At 50.4% G+C, this 25,841-nt stretch overlaps 1 protein-coding gene across 2 annotated transcripts in view; it reads left to right on the top strand.

The window, feature by feature from the left end:
* The window catches only part of LOC140410121 (uncharacterized), a 78,806-nt gene extending 53,181 nt beyond the window's left edge, over positions 1 to 25,625 (top strand). For both annotated transcript variants that reach the window (XM_072498069.1, XM_072498071.1), the window contains 3 exons: positions 10,335 to 10,448; positions 19,471 to 19,596; positions 24,758 to 25,625. In XM_072498069.1, the coding sequence (XP_072354170.1) occupies positions 10,335 to 10,448; positions 19,471 to 19,596; positions 24,758 to 24,796 (279 nt within the window). In that variant the 3' untranslated portion in view covers positions 24,797 to 25,625. The remainder of the gene's footprint in view (positions 1 to 10,334; positions 10,449 to 19,470; positions 19,597 to 24,757) is intronic.
* Positions 25,626 to 25,841: the final 216 nt, after the last annotated feature.

Here is a 25,841-nt window from a genome sequence, read left to right as displayed (position 1 = left end):
ATCCTCTCAGAATCTCCCCTCACTCTGAGATTCTGCCCTCTGGGCCCAGACTCTCCCACACGGGGAAACAACCTCTCAGAATCTCCCCTCACTCTGAGATTCTGTGCTCTGCTCCCAGACTCTCCCACACGGGGAAACATCCTCTCAGAATCTCCCCTCACTCTGAGATTCTGTCCTCTGCTCCCAGACTCTCCCACACGGGGAAACATCCTCTCAGAATCTCCCCTCACTCTGAGATTCTGTCCTCTGTTCACAGACTCTCCCACACGGGGAAACATCCTCTCAGAATCTACCCTCACTCTGAGATTCTGCCCTCTGCTCCCAGACTCTCCCACACGGGGAAACATCCTCTCAGAATCTCCCCTCACTCTGAGATTCTGCCCTCTGCTCCCCGGCTCTCCCACACGGGGAAACATCCTCTCAGAATCTCCCCTCACTCTGAGATTCTGCCCTCTGGGCCCAGACTCTCCCACACGGGGAAACAACCTCTCAGAATCTCCCCTCACTCTGAGATTCTGTCCTCTGCTCCCAGACTCTCCCACACGGGGAAACATCCTCTCAGAATCTCCCCTCACTCTGAGATTCTGCCCTCTGGGCCCAGACTCTCCCACACGGGGAAACAACCTCTCAGAATCTCCCCTCACTCTGAGATTCTGTCCTCTGCTCCCAGACTCTCCCACACGGGGAAACATCCTCTCAGAATCTCCACTCACTCTGAGATTCTGTCCTCTGCTCCCAGACTCTCCCACACGGGGAAACATCCTCTCAGAATCTCCCCTCACCCTGAGATTTTGTCCTCTGCTCCCAGACTCTCCCACACGGGGAAACATCCTCTCAGAATCTCCCCTCACTCTGAGATTCTGCCCTCTGATCCCAGACTCTCCCACATGGGGAAACATCCTCAGAATCTCCCCTCACTCTGAGATTCTGTCCTCTGCTCCCAGACTCTCCAGCACGGGGAAACATCCTCTCACAATCTCCCCTCACTCTGAGATTTTGTCCTCTGCTCCCAGACTCTCCCACACGGGGAAACATCCTCTCAGAATCTCCCCTCACTCTGAGATTCTGCCCTCTGCTCCCAGACTCTCCCACACGGGGAAACATCCTCAGAATCTCCCCTCACTCTCAGATTCTGTCCTCTGCTCACAGACTCTCCCACACGGGGAAACATCCTCTCAGAATCTCCCCTCACTCTGAGATTCTGTCCTCTGGTCCCAGACTCTCCCACACGGGGAAACATCCTCTCAGAATCTCCCCTCACTCTGAGATTCTGTCCTCTGCTCCCAGACTCTCCCACACGGGCAAACATCCTCTCAGAATCTCCCCTCACTCTGAGATTCTGCCCTCTGCTCCCCGGCTCTCCCACACGGGGAAACATCCTCTCAGAATCTCCACTCACTCTGAGATTCTGCCCTCTGGGCCCAGACTCTCCCACACGGGGAAAAAACCTCTCAGAATCTCTACTCACTCTGAGATTCTGTCCTCTGCTCCCAGACTCTCCTACACGGGGAAACATCCTCTCAGAATCTCCACTCACTCTGAGATTCTGTCCTCTGCTCCCAGACTCTCCCACACGGGGAAACATCCTCTCAGAATCTTCCCTCACTCTGAGATTTTGTCCTCTGCTCCCAGACTCTCCCACACGGGGAAACATCCTCTCAGAATCTCCCCTCACTCTGAGATTCTGCCCTCTGCTCCCCGACTCTCCCACACGGGGAAACATCCTCTCAGAATCTCCCCTCACTCTGAGATTCTGTCCTCTGCTCCCAGACTCTCCCACACGGGGAAACATCCTCTCAGAATCTCCCCTCACTCTGAGATTCTGTCCTCTGGTCCCAGACTCTCCCACACGGGGAAACATCCTCTCAGAATCTCCCCTCACTCTGAGATTCTGTCCTCTGGGCCCAGACTCTCCCACACGGGGAAACATCCTCTCAGAATCTCCCCTCACTCTGAGATTCTGCCCTCTGCTCCCAGACTCTCCCACACAGGGAAACATCCTCTCAGAATCTCCCCTCACTCTGAGATTCTGCCCTCTGCTCCCCGGCTCTCCCACACGGGGAAACATCCTCTCAGAATCTCCCCTCACTCTGAGATTCTGCCCTCTGGGCCCAGACTCTCCCACACGGGGAAACAACCTCTCAGAATCTCCCCTCACTCTGAGATTCTGTGCTCTGCTCCCAGACTCTCCCACACGGGGAAACATCCTCTCAGAATCTCCCCTCACTCTGAGATTCTGCCCTCTGATCCCAGACTCTCCCACACGGGGAAACATCCTCTCAGAATCTCCCCTCACTCTGAGATTCTGCCCTCTGATCCCAGACTCTCCCACACGGGGAAACATCCTCTCAGAATCTCCCCTCACTCTGAGATTCTGCCCTCTGATCCCAGACTCTCCCACACGGGGAAACATCCTCTCAGAATCTCCCCTCACTCTGAGATTTTGTCCTCTGCTCCCAGACTCTCCCACACGGGGAAACATCCTCTCAGAATCTCCCCTCACTCTGAGATTCTGCCCTCTGCTCCCCGACTCTCCCACACGGGGAAACATCCTCTCAGAATCTCCCCTCACTCTGAGATTCTGTCCTCTGCTCCCAGACTCTCCCACACGGGGAAACATCCTCTCAGAATCTCCCCTCACTCTGAGATTCTGTCCTCTGGGCCCAGACTCTCCCACACGGGGAAACATCCTCTCAGAATCTCCCCTCACTCTGAGATTCTGCCCTCTGGGCCCAGACTCTCCCACACGGGGAAACATCCTCTCAGAATCTCCCCTCACTCTGAGATTCTGCCCTCTGCTCACAGACTCTCCCACACGGGGAAACATCCTCTCAGAATCTCCCCTCACTCTGAGATTCTGCCCTCTGCTCACAGACTCTCCCACACGGGGAAACATCCTCTCAGAATCTCCCCTCACTCTGAGATTCTGCCCTCTGGGCCCAGACTCTCCCACATGGGGAAACATCCTCTCAGAATCTCCCCTCACTCTGAGATTCTGTCCTCTGCTCCCAGACTCTCCCACACGGGGAAACATCCTCTGAGAATCTCCCCTCACTCTGAGATTCTGTCCTCTGCTCCCAGACTCTCCCACACGGAGAAACATCCTCTCAGAATCTCCCCTCACTCTGAGATTCTGTCCTCTGCTCCCAGACTCTCCCACACGGGGAAACATCCTCTCAGAATCTCCCCTCACTCTGAGATTCTGTCCTCTGGGCCCAGACTCTCCCACACGGAGAAACATCCTCTCAGAATCTTCCCTCACTCTGAGATTGTGGTAGTATGTATTGGGGGTCATGTGGGACTGGAAGCCCTAATGTCATTGGCTGACAGATCCCGGGTCCTGGTTGGCCGTTGACCTCTAGCTCCGCCCTGAAGGCGGAGTATAAGAAGCCGGAGTCTTCCCCCGCAGGCCAGTTCACTATCGAGCTGCGGGGGAACAGACACGCTTAATAAATTGTAGCGCACAAAGACTCCGTGAGACGAATAGAGTGAAGTCGATGAGGCTTTACCATCCATCCATCCAACCATTCGGCCCATCTCCTGTTGGAAGACCGAGACCCCGTTTGTGACGCCAAAAGGGACCCGTAGGAAATGGTATAATCACCCGTCTGCCTCGAAGGCTGTGTACCTTTGTGCGCTACAGAGATTCTGTCCTCTGCTCCCCGACTCTCCCACACGGGGAAACATCCTCTCAGAATCTTCCCTCACTCTGAGATGCTGTCCTCTGCTCCCAGACTCTCCCACACGGGGAAACATCCTCTCAGAATCACCCCTCACTCTGAGATTCTGCCCTCTGGGCCCAGACTCTCCCACACGGGGAAACATCTTCTCAGAATCTCCCCTGTCTCTGAGATTCTGTCCTCTGGGCCCAGACTCTCCCACACGGGGAAACATCCTCTCAGCATCTCCCCTCACTCTGAGATTCTCCCCTCTGCTCCCAGACTCTCCCACACGGAGAAACATCCTCTCAGAATCTCCCCTCACTCTGAGATTCTGCCCTCTGCTCCCAGACTCCCCACACGGGGAAACATCCTCTCAGCATCTCCCCTCACTCTGAGATACTGCCCTCTGCTCCCAGACTCTCCCACACGGGGAAACATCCTCTCAGAATCTCCCCTCACTCTGAGATTCTCCCCTCTGCTCCCAGACTCTCCCACACGGAGAAACATCCTCTCAGAATCTCCCCTCACTCTGAGATTCTGTCCTCTGGGCCCAGACTCTCCCACACGGAGAAACATCCTCTCAGAATCACCCCCTCACTCTGAGATTCTGTCCTCTGGGCCCAGACTCTCCCACACGGAGAAACATCCTCTCAGAATCTCCCCTCACTCTGAGATTCTGTCCTCTGGACCCAGACTCTCCCACACGGGGAAACATCCTCTCAGAATCTCCTCTCACTCTGAGATTCTGTCCTCTGCTCCCAGACTCTCCCACACGGGGAAACATCCTCTCAGAATCTCCCCTCACTCTGAGATTCTGCCCTCTGCTCCCAGACTCTCCCACACGGGGAAACATCCTCTCAGAATCTCCCATCACTCTGAGATTCTGTCCTCTGGTCCCAGACTCTCCCACACGGGGAAACATCCTCTCAGAATCTCCCCTCACTCTGAGATTCTGCCCTCTGCTCACAGACTCTCCCACATGGGGAAACATCCTCTCAGAATCTCCCCTCACTCTGAGATTCTGTTCTCTGCTCCTAGACTCTCCCACACGGGGAAACATCCTCTCAGAATCTCCCCTCACTCTGAGATTCTGTCCTCTGGGCCCAGACTCTCCCACACGGGGAAACATCCTCTCAGAATCTCCCCTCACTCTGAGATTCTGTCCTCTGCTCCCAGACTCTCCCACACGGGGAAACATCCTCTCAGAATCTCCCCTCACTCTGAGATTCTGTCCTCTGCTCCCAGACTCTCCCACACGGGGAAACATCCTCTCAGAATCTCCCCTCACTCTGAGATTCTGTCCTCTGGTCCCAGACTCTCCCACACGGGGAAACATCCTCTCAGAATCTCCCCTCACTCTGAGATTCTGTCCTCTGGGCCCAGACTCTCCCACACGGGGAAACATCCTCTCAGAATCTCCCCTCACTCTGAGATTCTGCCCTCTGCTCCCAGACTCTCCCACACTGGGAAACATCCTCTCAGAATCTCCCCTCACTCTGAGATTCTGCCCTCTGCTCCCCGGCTCTCCCACACGGGGAAACATCCTCTCAGAATCTCCCCTCACTCTGAGATTCTGCCCTCTGGGCCCAGACTCTCCCACACGGGGAAACAACCTCTCAGAATCTCCCCTCACTCTGAGATTCTGTCCTTTGCTCCCAGACTCTCCCACACGGGGAAACATCCTCTCAGAATCTCCACTCACTCTGAGATTCTGTCCTCTGGGCCCAGACACTCCCACACGGGGAAACATCCTCTCAGAATCTCCCCTCACTCTGAGATTCTGCCCTCTGCTCCCCTACTCTCCCACACGGGGAAACATCCTCTCAGAATCTCCCCTCACTCTGAGATTCTGCCCTCTGCTCACAGACTCTCCCACATGGGGAAACATCCTCTCAGAATCTCCCCTCACTCTGAGATTCTGTCCTCTGCTCCCAGACTCTCCCACACGGGGAAACATCCTCTCAGAATCTCCCCTCACTCTGAGATTCTGTCCTCTGCTCCCAGACTCTCCCACACGGGGAAACATCCTCTCAGAATCTCCCCTCACTCTGAGATTCTGTCCTCTGCTCCCAGACTCTCCCACACGGGGAAACATCCTCTCAGAATCTCCCCTCACTCTGAGATTCTGTCCTCTGGGCCCAGACTCTCCCACACGGAGAAACATCCTCTCAGAATCTTCCCTCACTCTGAGATTGTGGTAGTATGTATTGGGGGTCATGTGGGACTGGAAGCCCTAATGTCATTGGCTGACAGATCCCGGGTCCTGGTTGGCCGTTGACCTCTAGCTCCGCCCTGAAGGCGGAGTATAAGAAGCCGGAGTCTTCCCCCGCAGGCCAGTTCACTATCGAGCTGCGGGGGAACAGACACGCTTAATAAATTGTAGCGCACAAAGACTCCGTGAGACGAATAGAGTGAAGTCGATGAGGCTTTACCATCCATCCATCCAACCATTCGGTCCATCTCCTGTTGGAAGACCGAGACCCCGTTTGTGACGCCAAAAGGGACCCGTAGGAAATGGTATAATCACCCGTCTGCCTCGAAGGCTGTGTACCTTTGTGCGCTACAGAGATTCTGTCCTCTGCTCCCCGACTCTCCTACACGGGGAAACATCCTCTCAGAATCTTCCCTCACTCTGAGATTCTGTCCTCTGGGCCCAGACTCTCCCACACGGGGAAACATCCTCTCAGAATCTCCCCTCACTCTGAGATTCTGTCCTCTGCTCCCAGACTCTCCCACACGGGGAAACATCCTCTCAGAATCTCCCCTCACTCTGAGATTCTGTCCTCTGCTCCCAGACTCTCCCACACGGGGAAACATCCTCTCAGAATCTCCCCTCACTCTGAGATTCTGTCCTCTGGTCCCAGACTCTCCCACACGGGGAAACATCCTCTCAGAATCTCCCCTCACTCTGAGATTCTGTCCTCTGGGCCCAGACTCTCCCACACGGGGAAACATCCTCTCAGAATCTCCCCTCACTCTGAGATTCTGCCCTCTGCTCCCAGACTCTCCCACACAGGGAAACATCCTCTCAGAATCTCCCCTCACTCTGAGATTCTGCCCTCTGCTCCCCGGCTCTCCCACACGGGGAAACATCCTCTCAGAATCTCCCCTCACTCTGAGATTCTGCCCTCTGGGCCCAGACTCTCCCACACGGGGAAACAACCTCTCAGAATCTCCCCTCACTCTGAGATTCTGTCCTTTGCTCCCAGACTCTCCCACACGGGGAAACATCCTCTCAGAATCTCCACTCACTCTGAGATTCTGTCCTCTGCTCCCAGACTCTCCCACACGGGGAAACATCCTCTCAGAATCTCCCCTCACTCTGAGATTTTGTCCTCTGCTCCCAGACTCTCCCACACGGGGAAACATCCTCTCAGAATCTCCCCTCACTCTGAGATTCTGCCCTCTGCTCCCCGACTCTCCCACACGGGGAAACATCCTCTCAGAATCTCCCCTCACTCTGAGATTCTGTCCTCTGCTCCCAGACTCTCCCACACGGGGAAACATCCTCTCAGAATCTCCCCTCACTCTGAGATTCTGTCCTCTGGGCCCAGACCCTCCCACACGGGGAAACATCCTCTCAGAATCTCCCCTCACTCTGAGATTCTGCCCTCTGCTCCCCTACTCTCCCACACGGGGAAACATCCTCTCAGAATCTCCCCTCACTCTGAGATTCTGCCCTCTGCTCACAGACTCTCCCACATGGGGAAACATCCTCTCAGAATCTCCCCTCACTCTGAGATTCTGTCCTCTGCTCCCAGACTCTCCCACACGGGGAAACATCCTCTCAGAATCTCCCCTCACTCTGAGATTCTGTCCTCTGCTCCCAGACTCTCCCACACGGGGAAACATCCTCTCAGAATCTCCCCTCACTCTGAGATTCTGTCCTCTGCTCCCAGACTCTCCCACACGGGGAAACATCCTCTCAGAATCTCCCCTCACTCTGAGATTCTGTCCTCTGGGCCCAGACTCTCCCACACGGAGAAACATCCTCTCAGAATCTTCCCTCACTCTGAGATTGTGGTAGTATGTATTGGGGGTCATGTGGGACTGGAAGCCCTAATGTCATTGGCTGACAGATCCCGGGTCCTGGTTGGCCGTTGACCTCTAGCTCCGCCCTGAAGGCGGAGTATAAGAAGCCGGAGTCTTCCCCCGCAGGCCAGTTCACTATCGAGCTGCGGGGGAACAGACACGCTTAATAAATTGTAGCGCACAAAGACTCCGTGAGACGAATAGAGTGAAGTCGATGAGGCTTTACCATCCATCCATCCAACCATTCGGTCCATCTCCTGTTGGAAGACCGAGACCCCGTTTGTGACGCCAAAAGGGACCCGTAGGAAATGGTATAATCACCCGTCTGCCTCGAAGGCTGTGTACCTTTGTGCGCTACAGAGATTCTGTCCTCTGCTCCCCGACTCTCCCACACGGGGAAACATCCTCTCAGAATCTTCCCTCACTCTGAGATGCTGTCCTCTGCTCCCAGACTCTCCCACACGGGGAAACATCCTCTCAGAATCACCCCTCACTCTGAGATTCTGCCCTCTGGGCCCAGACTCTCCCACACGGGGAAACATCTTCTCAGAATCTCCCCTGTCTCTGAGATTCTGTCCTCTGGGCCCAGACTCTCCCACACGGGGAAACATCCTCTCAGAATCTCCCCTCACTCTGAGATTCTGTCCTCTGGTCCCAGACTCTCCCACACGGGGAAACATCCTCTCAGAATCTCCCCTCACTCTGAGATTCTGTCCTCTGGGCCCAGACTCTCCCACACGGGGAAACATCCTCTCAGAATCTCCCCTCACTCTGAGATTCTGTCCTCTGCTCCCAGACTCTCCCACACGGGGAAACATCCTCTCAGAATCTCCCCTCACTCTGAGATTCTGTCCTCTGGGCCCAGACTCTCCCACACGGGGAAACAACCTCTCAGAATCTCCCCTCACTCTGAGATTCTGTCCTCCGCTCCCAGACTCTCCCACACGGGGAAACATCCTCTCAGAATCTCCCCTCACTCTGAGATTCTGTCCTCTGCTCCCAGACTCTCCCACACGGGGAAACATCCTCTCAGAATCTCCCCTCACTCTGAGATTCTGTCCTCTGGGCCCAGACTCTCCCACACGGAGAAACATCCTCTCAGAATCTCCCCTCACTCTGAGATTCTGTCCTCTGGACCCAGACTCTCCCACACGGGGAAACATCCTCTCAGAATCTCCCCTCACTCTGAGATTCTGTCCTCTGGTCCCAGACTCTCCCACACGGGGAAACATCCTCTCACAATCTCCCCTCACTCTGAGATTTTGTCCTCTGCTCCCAGACTCTCCCACACGGGGAAACATCCTCTCAGAATCTTCCCTCACTCTGAGATGCTGTCCTCTGCTCCCAGACTCTCCCACACGGGGAAACATCCTCTCAGAATCACCCCTCACTCTGAGATTCTGCCCTCTGGGCCCAGACTCTCCCACACGGGGAAACATCTTCTCAGAATCTCCCCTGTCTCTGAGATTCTGTCCTCTGGGCCCAGACTCTCCCACACGGGGAAACATCCTCTCAGAATCTCCCCTCACTCTGAGATTCTGTCCTCTGGTCCCAGACTCTCCCACACGGGGAAACATCCTCTCAGAATCTCCCCTCACTCTGAGATTCTGCCCTCTGCTCCCAGACTCTCCCACACGGGGAAACATCCTCTCAGAATCTCCCCTCACTCTGAGATTCTGTCCTCTGGTCCCAGACTCTCCCACACGGGGAAACATCCTCTCAGAATCTCCCCTCACTCTGAGATTCTGCCCTCTGCTCACAGGCTCTCCCACATGGGGAAACATCCTCTCAGAATCTCCCCTCACTCTGAGATTCTGTTCTCTGCTCCTAGACTCTCCCACATGGGGAAACATCCTCTCACCATCGACACAATCAACCCCCCTGAGAATCGTCTATGTCTCAATAAGGTCGCCTCTCATTCTTATCAATTGTTCAAAACTGTTTGGGCTGGATTCTCCGCGAACCGGCAGGGCGATTAACTCCGACGCGAAGGAGTGGCGTGAACCACTCCAGTGTCAGGCAGCCCCGAAGGTGCGGAATCCTCCGCACCTTCGGGGCTATGCCGGCGCTGGAGTGGTTTGCGGCGGCCGAAGCGGAAGGGCCTCCGCAGGCTGGCGTGAGTTGGCGCATGCGCGGGAGCGCCAGAGTGTGCTGGCGTCATCCCAGCGCATGCGCAGGGGGGCTCATCTCCGCATCAGCCATCGCGGACTGTTACAGCGGCCGATGGGGGGGTCGGAGAATCCCGCCCTAATTGCTAAAAGTGTTACACCATAACTACGCACCATAACAGTTAGTGCTTCCACAATGGGCCAAATGGCCTCCTTCCATGTGATATAATTCGATGATTGTATCTTTTAATATATATGGGTGATTAGTTCTGTTCAAATAGCAGACCAAATAGCATTGCGCAATATTTTGAAGCATGGAATCTGAGAAACAGGGATAAAATTGAAAGGGAGAATTCTCTAGTCCAGTGTGAATACAAGTTCTCTCTTCGTCCCTGTTGCCTTTCCCATAAGTCATTAATAAATCCCTCTTGCCACTTCCAGAAAAGTTGTAATAAGTTGTCAATGATTGTGAAATTCATATCCTCGACCCTTTACACTATTTGAAGCATTGTGTGTTCTGTCTTGTACTTAGATGAAGGCAGGACTACTCACGAACAGCATCAGCACTGCGGCAACAGCCATTGGCATCATAATATATTCCATCTCGCTGCTTTTTACTCCAGTTCCTGAACTGGTATATTTTTCTGTGAGTATTATTGAATCTCGACAGTGCAGAATTATATTGTGACTCTTACAGACAGAATCAATTCTGCCTTATTTATTCACGTTAAAAACTGAGCGACGCAAATCATTTTAGAAGTGCTCGAACCCTTCAGATCTCTGTCCTCTTTTGCAGCCATGTTAATATCGACTATTGGTGATTGCCTCCCGCTACTTTGGAACACCTCCCTAAATCCCTGGGTCCTTTACTTTGGAATACCTCCCTAAATCTCTTCCCCTCATTACCTGCCTTTCCTTCTTTGAAACACTCCATTAACTCCATTAATTTGGTCCCGATTTTGAGAGCAGATATTGGAAATGAAATTATGGGACTGCAGACATTGACAATGGGGGGATGGGAATGCAGATATTGACAATGGGGAGAGGGGACTGCAGATATTGACATTGGGGGGAGGGGACTGCAGATATTGATAATGGGGGGAGGGGACTGCAGATATTGACAATGAGGAGATGGGACTGCAGATATTGACAATGGGGGGAGGGGACTGCAGATATTGACAATGAGGAGATGGGACTGCAGATATTGACAATGGGGGGGAGGGAACTGCAGATATTGACTATGAGGGGATGGGACTGCAGATATTGACAATGAGGGGATGGGACTGCAGATATTGACAATGGGGGGATGGGACTGCAGATATTGACAATGGGGGGGTGGGGCTGCAGATATTGACAATGGGGAGAGGGGACTGCAGATATTGACAATGGGGGGATGGGACTGCAGATATTGACAATGAGGGGATAGGGCTGCAGATATTGACAATGGGGGGGAGGGAACTGCAGATATTGACTGAGGGGATGAGACTGCAGATATTGACAATGAGGGGATGGGACTGCAGATATTGACAATGAGGGGATGGGACTGCAGATATTGACAATGGGGGAGGGGACTGCAGATATTGACAATGAGGGGATGGGACTGCAGGTATTGACAATGAGGGGGTGGGACTGCAGATATTGACAATGGAGGGATGGGACTGCAGATATTGACAATGAGGGGATGGGACTGCAGATATTAACAATGAGGGGATGGGACTGCAGATATTAACAATGAGGGGATGGGACTGCAGATATTGACAATGGGGGAGGGGACTGCAGATATTGACAATGAGGGGATGGGACTGCACATTGTGAATGAGGGGATGGGGCAGCAGCATGCTACATTGCTGTTCTTCCTGCAAGAAGTCTTGATGACACAGGTTGAGAGGTAATATAATTGCACCTGATTGTCGTAACCTCCACGATCGACCCATGGGACTCGTGGAGTACGCGCCTCCAAGATAGGGTGTGGAGGACACCCAACTGGGTTAATTGGGCCTAAACATAAAATACGGCCCACGCAGGACCCAGAGTTGTTAGTTGTCCCAATGGGGACCATGATTGTGGCGAGTTACTGCCGTGAGCAGAGTATTGTACATAGTTTAAAATCAATTCTCAGTGCATATGCTATATTAATGATTTGGACGAGGGAACTAAATATATTATCTCCAAATTTGAGGATGATACAAAGTTGGGTGGGAGGGTGAGCTGTGAGGAAGATGCAGAGATGCTTCAGCGGGATTTTGACAGGCTGAGTGAGTGGACACACGCATCGCAGACGCAATATAATGTGGATTAATGTGAGGTTATCCACTTCGTTATCAAAAATAGGACAGCAGATTATTATTTGAATGGGTGTAGATTGAGAGAGGTGGATACTCTTGAGTCCTTGGTGTCCTCGTGTATCAGTCGCTGAAAGTAAGCATGCAGGTACAGCAGGCAGTAAAGAAGGCAAATGGTATGAGAGGATTTGAGTATAGAAATAGAGATGTTTTACTGCAATTGTGTCAGGCATTGGTGAGGCCACACCTGGAGTATTGTGTGTGGTTCTGATGTCCTTATGTGAGGAAGGATGTTCTTGCTGTGGAGGGGGTGCAGTGAAGGTTTACCAGGCTAATCCATAGAATCACAGAATTTACAATGCAGAAGGAGGCCATTCGGCCCATCGAGGCTGTACCAGCTGGGCTGGTGGGCGTTTCATATGAGGAGTGACTAAGTCGGTTAGGATTATATTCATTGGAGTTTAGAAAAATGAACGGGGATCTCATAGAAACTTATAAAATTCTAACAGGATTAGACAGAGTAGATTCATAAAGAATGTTCTTGTTGGTGGGGGAGTCCAGAACTAGGGGTAATAGTTTGAGGATAAGGGGTACACCTTTTAGGACTGAGGTGAGGAGAAATTTCTTCACCCAGAGAGTGGTGAATCTGTGGAATTCACCACCACAGAAAGTAGTTGAGGCCCCAACATTGTGTAATTTCAAGTGGAAATTAGATATCGCTCATGGGCTAAAGAAATCGAGGGATATGGGGGTGGAAGGCGAGATCAGGGTATTGAATTTGATGATCAGCCATGATCATAATAAATGGAGCAGGCTCAAAGGGCCGAATGGCCTACTGCTTCTATTTTCTATGTATTTTTTACTACTGTTGGCTTTGTCGGTCAATCAACTGGCGACGAGGACAAAGGAGACTCTGGACTCGTTTGTCGAAATGCCCAGCCGCCCCGGACGATTATCATCATAAACGTGTAGACGTAAAGTTAAAGATGCCGCTATTTGATACGTTTCAAGCCTTTGACGCAGGTCTGGAAGATTGGAACCAGTATGCTGAACGTATGCGGTATTCTTCCAAGCTAGTGGTACTTTGGGGGAAGACTGTCAGGCTGTGATGCTCCTGCGGGGCCTCGACTTTTGAAATTATAAAGGGTTTCACTTCCCCAGCTGCACCAGACTCCAAATCGTTTATCAAGCTGGTTGCGCGAGTGATCCCAAACCTTCTGTTATCATGCAATGGTATAGGTTCAAAACGGCAATGTGAGCTCTGGGTGAATGGGTCACTGACTTTTTGACTCGCCTTAGGCGACTGGCAGAGCATTGAGAGTTCGGGCCGTCCTTTTTCGAAATGTTGAGGGTTAGGTTGGTTTGTAGGATACACAACATGGCCGCACAAAGGAAACTGTTGGCAGAGTCCACCTCAGACTTAAAGTGGGCCATCGAGCCGTCACTGTCCCATGAGGATGCAGAGAAAGGGGTGCGGGAGCTGCAAGGGTCCATTGGCTATGGCGTCCATAGTTTGACCCGCCCTCCATTTCAAACTCCCACTTCAACGCGGGGCAATGCCAGACAGGCCAGATCTCCCAAAGGGCAAACCTAGAGGCAATTCTGCAGCCGAGCCAAACAATCGGGAGCTACCACTGACCTGTGGGTTACATTCCCAAGAGCGAAGGGGGGAGCAGGCCTCATTGGCAGATGTGTAGTCTGAGGACGCTTGATGGGCAGAGCCACAAACTTCAGCGCTGAGAACGCCGTCCAAGGGAGCCAACAAGATTGCCGCAAGCCAGGGCCTTGCACATGGCCCCCACAGATGAGGAGGACTGTCTGATGCAGTTAGACTGCATCACACCTGAAGGTCGTGTCGATCCGGGTCACATTACAAGTGGATAGTTAGCCTCAAGTGATGGAAATGGACACTGCAGCTGCCATCCTCATTATGGACTATCAGATGTTTCGCCAGCTTCGCACAGCGATCATGCTGCTGATGTTGTGCGACACCAAAACAAGGTTGGTGATCTATACCGGCGAGCCACTGAGCATCGTGGGAACCACCATGACTCCGGTAACACACGGTCTGGCTTCCCTTGGTTGTGGTACGGGGACCGGGACTTTTGTAAGGGCCACGAAGAATCCAGCATGAGTTTGTAGAATAGAAATAAATAATATTTATTTACAATTACATATTTATATACAGCAGCAGTACTCTCTTGCTGCTCACCCCTCTCCAGCTGGTTCCATACTAGCCAGCTCTATTTATGCAGGGACTCTGCTAATGATTTCTCCGCCCCCCTCATTGGGGAAGCTCATACTCCCTAAAGATTGTGGGATTGCCATTAGTCCCCAGCCAGTGGTAAGCAGGCAGGTTATAACAGGGACCCAACCTGCTGGGGTGTGACTGGTTGCGAGTCCTCCGGTTTGACTGGCAACAGGTTTTCCGGATGGCCACCGGGAATTTGTATGACGTCCTGGGAAAATACCCTGAAGTGTTCCAGGAGGGCCTGGGCAGGATAAAAGAGGCCAAGTTGTGTATCTACATGGATCCTGATGCTCAATCCAGATACTTTTGGGCGAAGTCTGTTTCCTACTCATTGTTCACCAAGGTTTACACAGAACATCAGTGCCTGAAGGATCTGGGGATCATATGCCCTATACAGTTTGCGGAGTGGGCTGCACCCGTGGTGCCCGTAATGAAACCACACAAATCTGTCCAACTCTGCGGGAAATACAAGCTCATGGTAAACAGAACTTCAGTCCTGGACTGGTACCCAATGCCCAGAGTGGAAGATTTGTACGCAAGACTGGCTGGAGGATCTTCCTTTACGGAACTTGACATGAGTCATGCCTATTAACACATGGAGCTAGATCCAATGTCTCAGAAATTTGTGACTATAAACACCCATAAAGGGTTATTTGACTCCACCCGCCTCCCGTTTGGGATCTCATATGCCCTGATGATTTTCTAACGACTAATGGAAAGTATCCTCCAGGGTCTGCCGAAGGAGGCCATCTATCTAGATGACATGCTCCACCGATAGCCACTGACAAAGAGCACATGGGCAACCTACAGGAAGTTTTCGGGCAATTCTCCCAAGTGGGCACCCAGCTGAAGAGGAGCAGACGTGTGTGCTGAGCAAAAGTGGTGACTTACGTGGGGTGCAGGGTGAAAAGGGATGGTCTACACCCTGTGGAAGACAAAATTTGGGCCATAAAAGGGGCCCCACCTTCGGAGAATACCACTGATCTCTGGTCATTTCCAGGCCGAGTAAAGTATTATGGATAGTTCATCTCCAACCTGGATATTTTATTGGCTCCACTCCACATGCTGCTGAAGAGGGGTCAGAAATGGGGTTGGGATGCCTTACAGGATGAAGCATCCGCCGGGGTGAAAAAGCATCACACAACTCACTCATTCTGACCCAGCTCGGTCGCTAATCCTAACGTGCAATGGCTGCCCCTCTGGCATCTGTATGGTGTTGGCTCATAGATGGGGCGAGGGCACAGAACGCCCTGTCGCTTTCGCCTCAAGAACCCTGGCGGACGCTGAATGACGGTATGTCCAAGTCGGGAAGGAGGTCTTTTTTATTTTTTTTATTCTCCTCCATTTTCACATTTTCTCCCACATTTACATCCATCAACAATAAACAATAATCAGCAAGATATGTCAGTCCCCATAATAACAACAACAATCCCATCTACCCACCAACCCCCAAACCTCAACCCGCATGTTTACATAAACAAATGACAAAAAGAAATCAGGGATTACCCGTAGTCACCCTTAATCTTCCACAGCTCCCATCCCCCCACCCCAGGTCTCCAGCTCCTCCCGTCCACTGCCTCTTGTAAAACTCCACCCCCTACCCTCGGTTCCTTCCCCCCCAACTTTCCACCCCGGCTAGACCACTCGGACCCTGTTCTGCCAGGCTCCGATGGCCGCAGCCCCTCCCCCCACCTCACTCCCGTTCACTGGCCGGCACACACCGGCCAGCGTGGAGGCCCCCGCCCGGGTCCCTTTCCCACTTGCCCGGTCCCAGGAAAGCCCAAAGATCCCCTTTTAGCACCCAAACCCCGCCTATCCACCTACACCCCAAAGAACTCTCATTTCGAGTGAAAGTCCCGTCCCTTCCCTTGTCCAAATATATACCACCTTGGCTCCTTTAATCTCTACACCCGCACACAGTGAAACAAAAAAGAAGAAAATACAGTCATGAGGTTACATCGGCACATGGCCATTCCTCAATTTGTCAGTTCTGCCACAGTCCTTCTGCTTTCGCAAACTCCTCCGCTGCTTCCGCCGTTCCAAAATAAAAGTCCCTGAGCTTGTAAGTCACCCTCAGCTTCGCTGGATATACAATGCCGCACCGCACCTTGCTAATGTACAGTGCCCTCTTCACCCGGTTGAAGGCAGCCCACCTCCTTGCCAGCTCCACCGTAAAGTCCTGGTATACACGTATACCAGCTCCAGCCCACTGCACCACCCGCTTCTGCTTGGCCCAGCTCAGGACCTTCTCCTTCACCCTGTACCTATGGAAGCACAGAGTCACTGCCCTTGGCGGCTCACTCGCTTTTGGTACAGGCCTCCACGACCGATGAGCCCGATCCAGTTCATATTGGGAGGGGTCCTCCCCCTCCCCCAGTAGTTTTGCCAGCATCGCGGCAAAATACTCAGTCGGCTTCGGTCCTTCAACTCCTTCGGGCAGCCCCACAATCCTCAAGTTCTGTCGCCTGGATCTATTTTCCAGGTCTTCCATTTTTCCTCGCAGATCCTTGTTAGTATCCATCACCTTCCGCATCTCTTTCCCCATCGAGGCAAGTTGATCACCGTGCTGCAATAACGTCTCCTTCACTTCCTTCAGCATCTCCCCTTGCTCTCGCACCTCCGCCACTGCGCTCGCCACCTCCGTCCTCACCGGGGAAACCGGCTCCTCCACCAGCACACTCAAAACCTCCCTCATCTCCTTCCTCACCGTCTCCATGCATTTCGCAATCTGCGCCAACTGCTTTTCAAATTCCGCAGCCATCACCTTGGTTATTTCTTCAGCCGTAAGCAGTGCGGCCTTCCCTGGTGCTCCAGCCTCCATTTTTCCTGGTGACCCCGCGGTGACCTTTCCACTCCCTGACGGACCTCCAGCTGGGTTTTTTTCGGCCGTTTTTTTGCTCACCCTCGACATTTTCCTTTGGGGTTTTTTTCCCTCCTGTGTCTTCTCAGTGCCTCCTCCGTGCCTTCTCCCTTCTTCTGCCACCTCCGTGGACCCTGGGACCGGGCTTGAAGCCTCGAAATTGCCGTTCCCGAGCGGGGGCTCTCCATTGTGCGGCCGCCTCCCGCCCGCCGTCACCGGAGGTCCGTCGGGAAGGAGGTCTTGGCGGTGATATTTGATGAAGAAATTCCACCAACATGTCTGTGGGAGGCATTTCTCCATTGTGAACAATCACAAGCCTTTGTTTGGCCTTTTTCGGGATGATTTGGAGATCCCACCCATCCACACATTACATCAGCCATTGGGCGCTTCTACTCGCCACATGCGAGTATTCGTTCCAACATCGCCCACACGCAGATTGCCCACACCGACACTTAAGTCTTCTACCATTGACCATGAGTTCCCCATCCCTCCCAGTGGCAGTAAAGTGATAGCAACCCTTAATTTTATGGATCCCATGTCAGTGACGGCTATTCAGGTTCAAGCACGAATGCAGCTGACAAAACTCCACCACATGCTTTTAAATGGCGGATTGCAGGGCACCCCTCCAGAATCCCTACAGCCTCATGCCTGGAAAACCCCAGAGCTCAATGTGGAGGACAGTGTCATACTGTGGGGAACACTTATAGTCATCCCACCGCAGGGTCAGGAGTCATTCCTGAAAGATCTACACAGTGGCAAGCCGGGAACCTCCAAGTTAAAAATGCTGGCCCACAACTACGTCTGGTGGCCCGGCATCTATGGGGACATAGAGAGGATCGTTGCAGTTGTCCGGCGTGCCAAAGGTACCATAGTTCATAGTCTCCCGGCGGCGGCCTCCTTTCGTCCCTGGGAATGGACTTCGTAGGTGTTCTGTCAACCTGGGCACGTGCGCGGTCAATTCCAGCCCCACTCGCCAGAACACGTGAATTAACCATTAATTCTTCTCAAAATTCCCGACGTCTTTGGCCTTTAGCTGCCCGATAAGTACAGTCACCAGGTTTGTAAATTTAAACACCATTACTGTTTATTTATACCAAGAACTATCGTGAAATATGCAGTAAATACAACTGGATAACAAAAAGCTAATACCTACTACCCTCTGTCCACACACATAAGAAAGACAAACACAAAGGAGAGGAGGGAGTTGTAAAATAGTAAGGATGAAATGAAAAATGGATGAAAATCGCTTATTGTCACAAGCAGGCTTCAAATTAAGTTACTGTGAAAAGCCCCTAGTCGCCACATTGCGGCGCCTGTTCGGGGAGGCTGGTACGGGAATTGAACCGTGCTGCTGGCCTGCCTTGGTCTGCTTTAAAAGCCAGCGATTTAGCCCTGTGCTAAGCCAGCCCCTTCGGGTCTGGTCAAATGATAAGAGTCTTTGTCATAACCCTCACGAGGAATATGGGGAAACTATTGTCGATCTCCCCGTGGGACTCGTGGGGTATGCGCTTCCTAGGTAGGGTACGGAGGCCACCCAACTGGGGCTCATTAACCCAAGGAGGGCCTGGAGCTGATGGTTGTTCCAATGGGGACTATGATTTTGGAGAGTTACTGCCGTGGGCAGGGTATTGTACGTGGTTTAAAATGAATCCTTGTTTCACTAAAGCTGGCTTCCTCGGTCATTAAACTGACCAAATGCAGGAATATACATTGCCACAGAGACAGAAACGTCAAACATTGCCCATCCATTAGGACCCTGTTCTGTCCTTCTTGGATCTGCAGTCCCCAGCCAGACTAATGTGTCCACATTGCTCCGCTAACAACACCACCTTGTATTTGTGCAGTGCCAGTAAAATGGCCCAAGGCACTTCACAGACACATGAAAGAGGTAGAATTTGACCACAAGCCACATTGAGGGAGTTCAGAATTCGTAACAAAAACTCCTTCAACGAGGTAGGTTTTAAAGAGCTTCTTAAACGAGGAATTAGAAAATTGGAGTGTTGTGGGAGGGCATTCCAGGCAGCTGAAGCAATGGCCACAATTTAGAGCAGTGGAAATTGGGGGATGCATAAAAGACCAGCATTGGAAGTCAGAGATCCCATGGGGCTGGAGTTAGTTCAGCTGTTTGAATTTCAAAGTAGCTTGTTTCTGTTCTATTCATTTTCAGTTTGGCAATGACTAAATAGTTTTTATCTCCGATTTAACCCACAGGAAGAAAGTGCCATGATATGTGCAAGTGCTGTGATTGAATCAATATTTTCCTTCTTTCCCATAGGCATCAACATTTTCTTTAACAGTCGGTCTGCTGCTCTTCACTGTGTTGGAGATGGCCATCGCAGTTATCATTGCTTTCTATAACTACAAGAGCTTATATCATTTTCAGAACACTTACACCGTTCTGGTAAGAATAGTTTTTAGAGAGGGTGCGGCGGGAGGGAGCACGGTCAAAAGAAAAAGTCAAACCTGTTGCCCGTAATGGGTCAGTTGGAAACAAATTGAAGGAGAAGTAATAGTTTAAAAAATTCAAGAAGAATTGAGAGCACAGGTAAGGCTATTTGGTCCATCTGTTCCCTGCCAGAGACAGACGAGCCTCCACCCTCCCCTTCTCACCTCCGTCAACATATCTTCTTATTCCTTTAACCCCGTGTTTATCCAGCTTCTCCTTAAATAAATTGACACCATTCACCTCGACCTTTGCCTGTGGGAGTGGGTTCCACATTCTCCTCACTCGCGGGATAAAGAAATTTCTCCTGAATGTCCCATTGGATTTATTAATGTCTCTCTCATATTAACAGCTCCCTAGTTCTAGTCTCGCCCAAAAGTAGATCTGCCCTTCTTAAAGACCTCTCGATCAGGTCATCCCTCAGTCTTCTCTTTTCTAGCCTGATCAATCTTTCTCGATTGGGATAACCTCTCAGTTCTCGTATCATTCAAGTAAATTTGGCAACTGAAGAACCAGAGCAGAAAGGATATTCCGTTCCTTTTCTCCTCCTGATGCTGTTGATTGCCATCTAATAGTGTGTCTGCATCATTCATGATGCACGAGCCTACAACCGTGTCAGGAGGCTTCATATCCTTTGCACGGCATTAAGTTCAAAACCTCCACAACTGCATGGAAACAGTGAAAGGACCATGAACTGATTTTTATGCTCCCCCTTCTCATTTCCTGATCCTACCATACATATAGACCATTGGCCTATTGCATCAGTATCATGTTTCTATGAGAGAAGTCTAATCCTGCACTCCATCCTCTCTTGGTGCACAGGGAAGTCCTCGACATTGACTCATAGAACATAGAACATTACAGCGCAGTACAGGCCCTTCGGCCCTCGATGTTGCGCCGACCTGTGAAACCACTCTGAAGCCCATCTACACTATTCCCTTATCGTCCATATGTCTATCCAATGACCATTTAAATGCCCTTAGTGTTGGCGAGTCCACTACTGCACAAAGTGGGCTGGATGGCGTTGAGCATCTTGAGTGTTGTTGGAGCTGCGCTCATCCAGACAAGTGGAGAGTGTTCCATCACACTCCTGACTTGTTCCTTGTGGATGGTGGACAGGCTTTGGGGAGTCGGCACAAATTACTCGTCGCAGGATTCCTAGTCTTTGACCTGATTTTGTAGCCACAGTATTAATATGACTGGGTCCAGTTCAGTTTCTAGTCAATTGTAATCCCCTGGATGTTGATAGTGGGGGATTCGGAGATGGTAGTACCATTGAAAGTCAACAGGAAATGGTTACATCGTCTTTTGTTGGAGCTGTTCATTGCCTGGCACTTGTATGGCAAGAAGATTACTTGCCACTTGTCAGCCCAAGCATGGATATTGTCTAGGTTTAGCTACATTTGGACGTGGTCTGTTTCAGTATCTGAAGCATTGCGAATGGTACTGAACATTGTACAAAGCGAGCTTCATAGGAACAAGAGTGGGCAGTTCAGCCCCTTGAGCCTGTCCCACCATTTAATGAGATCATGGCTGAACTCCATATACCTGCCGTTGGCCCATATCCCTTAATATCTTTGCTTAATGAAAATCTAACCCTCAGATCCCACATCTGACCTTATTATGGAAGAAAGGTCATTGATGAAGCAGCTGAAGATGGTTGGGCCTAGGACAATCCCAGAGAAACGCCTGCCGTGAAGTCCTAGAGCTGAGATGATTGGCGGCACGGTAAGCACAGTGGTTAGCACTGTGGCTTCACAGCGACAGGACCCGTGTTCGATTCCCGGCTTGGGTCACTGTCTGTGCGGAGTCTGCACGTTCTCCCCGTGTCTGAGTGGGTTTCCTCCGGGTGCTCCGGTTTCCTCCCACAAGTCCCGAAAGAGGTGCTGTTAGGTGAATTGAACATTCTGAATTCTCCCTCTGTGTATCCGAACAGGCGCCGGAATGTGGCGACGAGGGGATTTTCGCATTAACTTCATTGCAGGGTTAAGCCTCCTTGTGACACTAATAAAGATTATTATTAGTATTGACCTCCAACCACCACAATCCCCTGATTCCCATTGACTCCAGTTTTGCCAGAGCTCCATGATGCCACATTCACTCTTGATGTCAAGAGCATTTACTCTCATTTCTTCAAGTCTTCAAGTACTATTGCTTTTTCAGTGTTCCTTCATCCGTTACTTGGTATCGCGTGGAATGAATCGATATGATCATCCATTCGGCCATTCTGCTGAAGATTGTTGCAAATGCTTAAGCTTGGGCTCCACCATCATTGATAATGGGGATATGTGTGGAGCCTCCTCCTCCAGTGAGTTGTTTAACTGTCCACCACCATTCACAGCTGGATGTGACAGGACTGTAGAGCTTAGATCTGATGTATTCGCTGTGGAATCACTTCGCTCTGTCTATTACTTGCTGCTTATGCTGTTTGGCGCACAAGTAGACCCGTGTTGTGGCTTCACCAGATTAACCCCTCATTGTTTAGGTATGTCTGGTGTTGCTCCTGACATGGTCTCCTGCACTCTTCATTGAACCAGGGTTGATCCCCTGGCTGGGTGGTAATGGGAGAGTGGGGTTTATGCTGGGCCATAAGGTTGCAGATTGTGGCTGATTACAATTCTGCTGCTGCTGATGGCCCACAGCTCCTCATTGATGCCCAGCCTTGAGTTGCTGGATCTGTTCGAAGTCTATCCCATTTAGTACGGTGGTAGTGCCACACAACACGATGAGGGGTATCCTGAATGCCAAGATGGGCTTTGTCCACAAGGACTGTACGGTGGTCACTTCCACCGATACTGTCATGGACAGATACATCTGCAGCAGGCAGGTTGGTGAGGATGATGTCAAGTATGCTTTTCCCTCTTGTTGGTTCCCTCACCACCTGCTGCAGTCCCAGTCTAGCAGCTCTGTCCTTTAGGACCCGGCCAGCTGTGGTGGTACTACCGAGCCACTCTTGGTGATGGACATTGAAGTTTCCCATCCAGAGCATATTCTATGCCCTTGCCACCCTCAGCGCTTCCTCCAAGTGGTGTTCAACATGGAGGAGCACTGATTCACCAGCTGATGGTGGCCAGTTGTGGTAATCAGCAGGAAGTATCCTTGCCCGTGTTTAACCTGAAGCCACGAGACTTCATGGAGTCCAGAGTCGGTGTTGAGGACTCCCAGGGTAACTCCCTCCCGACTGTATACCACTGTGCCGCCACCATCCCTGCCTAGGGGCTTTTCACAGTAACTTCATTTGAAGCCTACTTGTGACAATAAGCGATTTTCATTTCATTTCATTTGAAATCGATAGGATCAGGGGTCATTTGCCACTTGTTGAAATTGTACCTAACACAAAGAAAGATGGTTGTGAGAGGCCAATTATCTCAGTTCTAGGACATCGCTGCAAGAGGTCCTGAGAGTAGTGTCAAAGGCCCAACCATCTTTAGGTATTTCATCAATGACCTTCCCTTCATTTTGAGGTCAGAAGTGGGAATGTAGGTTGATGATTTCACAGTGCTCAGTTCCTTAACTCCACAGATGATAAAGTAGTTTGCGTTAGCTTGCAACAAGACCGAGACAACATTCAGGCTTGGGCACAGAAGTTGCAAGTAATATATGCACCACACAAGTGGCAGGAAATTGCATCTCCAACAAGAGAGAACCATTTCCCGTATTCAGTTGCCCTTTCAAAAGTTACGATTGAATCTACTTCCACCCCCCCCTTTCGTGCAGCACATTCCAGATCACAAGTCGCTGCAAAAATAATTTCTCCTCATTTCCCCCTTTGGATCTTCTACCAAACATCTTAGATCAGTGTCTTCTGGTTACCAATCTTCCTGCATTGGAAAACAACTCTTTATTTACTCCAGTGAAGCTTCTCATGATTTTGAATGGCTCTATTGAATCGCCTGTGAGAATCTGTAACCGGGTGGTCGGTAAACAAAAATGACCAAATTTACCAAAGAACCCCCTAATGAATTGCCAAGAAAGATTTCACTTTGCAACTTTTGTTTTGTGTTTGATCAGAATCAATGTAAATTGAACATGAATTAACAGGCACATCCCATTCACTACACACAATAAACTGCACCTGGAATGCAACACATACAGTCCACCCTGCTGTGTTCGGTGCTCTGCTACACAGACGAACCAACACGGTTGCGAATGGTACAACTCAGTTTTATTACTAACATTTATTTACAATGGTAAACTGGTTACTGAGGTTTGATCATAACCCTAGAATCTGTGGACCTATTCCTAATACTATCTTGTAGTGGCACTCAGCACATGGTGGATGCCTGAGTGGCTTGCTGTGAGCTCTGTGCCCTGAGCTGTCTCCTGCTGGACTGAGCGGGAAGTGTCGTGTTCCCCGTTTTGTAGTGTGTATGCTCCTGCCTGTGATTGGCTGTGGTGTTGCGTGTGTGTTGATTGGTCCGTTGATCTGTCCATCAGTATGTATGTATGTTTGCACCATGATGTTTACCTGAATATCATGACACACCCTGCCTGTATAATCCCAGTTTCAGGCACGTGAATATTCCAAGCAGAATCCCAGCTCCTTTCCTTCAAGGTCTCAGCTGATTCTCCACAAGCACCAGCCAACTATTTTCTTTCCTCTTTGTCTACTCCTCTGTGTGCTACACAGCCTCAATATTTTGACTTGCTGGTGGTACTGACCAAGAGCCACCAGGTCTCATGGACCAGCTTTTGTTTATAATCCAAAAATTCTAACTGATCCCTTTACTATCGGAACAAATTGTTAAGTCATTTTCAAACATTTTTCACAAACCAAAATATTTTAACATAATTCTAAATATTCCGTACAGGTACTGCTTCCAGGTCAAAGGCCATCACGCTCCACTTAACATTCACTGCTCCAAGGACAAACCCAGCTTATCCTTTCTCTCAGGCACCCATCCCCGGTGTCATTCCAGTCAATCTTTTGGATCCAAGCCAAGGAGCGACGAATCCGATACTGCACACTTTACACCGTCAAAGTTATTCCCCATGTTGTCTTTGAAGCACTTTTGAGGTTTGATCTGACTGATGTGACCAGGTATCAGATGAATTAGATTCAGTCCTACTTGAAGGATGAAACTCATGCCTAATGGTGTTTTGTTTTTTCTTTTAACAGCATGACGTCATTGCAAAGCATCCGACTCACTCCAGTTGAGTGCAGAGTGCAGCTGAGGAACAAAGTTTGTTGCTGAACATGCGTTTGAGAAATTGTACAGGATTTGTTCTGAAACAGTGGGGCAGAAAGCTCGTTTTCTGTAGCACACACAGAACACTGGTGCACAAATGAGCAGTAAATTGTTATGGGTCCGAAACAGACTGGTCAAAGACACCTCTGCTTTCTGAATGGTTCAGGATCTTTTCCTGTTCAGTATTTGTAGCATTTTTTTTTTTTTAAAAGCTTCTTTCTAAACATTTGCAACTGGAGAATTCCTACCCTGTAGTGTTTTCGAGCTGGGGAGGTCTGGATCAACATGTAAATCTGCAGGTTTTTGCCAATTAAACTATATATGAAAAGGTGGCATTTTGAAAAGGAAAAAGAAATCACCGCTTCCTGAGTGACGGTCGCTTCACTCGCACAGGGGAGGCTGACCCGAGAGTCTGACTGGATGTTCAAGGTGTTGCGGCGATTCTTGCATGGTACTGTTTCTCGCATATAGGGTAGCTGCGATGTGGAAAATGAAGAAATGAGCAAAATATCTTCTGAACAGTCACAACTGCAGAAAATAATATGCATTGAATCAGTTTAGCACCAGCTAAGTCACCTACAAGAGTACAATCCGCAAATTAATTTTTCTACCCAGGTTGGCTTTTATAGCATGATCATTTATGCCCGGTTTTGCGTAGGAGCATGAGCATTTATCAGAACAGTATATTATCCATATGACAAATGGGTTTCTCCATTTCACACCAGCTCCTAATTTCTGCACTTTCTTTTTACTGTTGTAATGGTTCCAATTTCAATAAATCTTGACCTGGCAATGGAATTCAACCTCATGGATCTCAAATCTTACCATCTCTGGGCATAGCGAGACAGGAAAAGAATCAAGAACATTTAACACACAGTTCATGTTAGCAGAACACACTCAAATTCTTGTCTCAAATCCAGAGATGTGACTTAACATCTGAATCATTAACACAATCAGTAGAATTTTATCCATGATTTTAACAGCAGTTTCAAGCTTATCCCAGTCGAAATTAAT

Source organism: Scyliorhinus torazame, chromosome 4 (assembly GCF_047496885.1).
Source record: "Scyliorhinus torazame isolate Kashiwa2021f chromosome 4, sScyTor2.1, whole genome shotgun sequence".
Classification (NCBI taxonomy): domain Eukaryota; kingdom Metazoa; phylum Chordata; class Chondrichthyes; order Carcharhiniformes; family Scyliorhinidae; genus Scyliorhinus; species Scyliorhinus torazame.
Note: the sequence above shows the minus strand (reverse complement) of the source record. Positions and strands in the feature narration are given on the sequence as shown.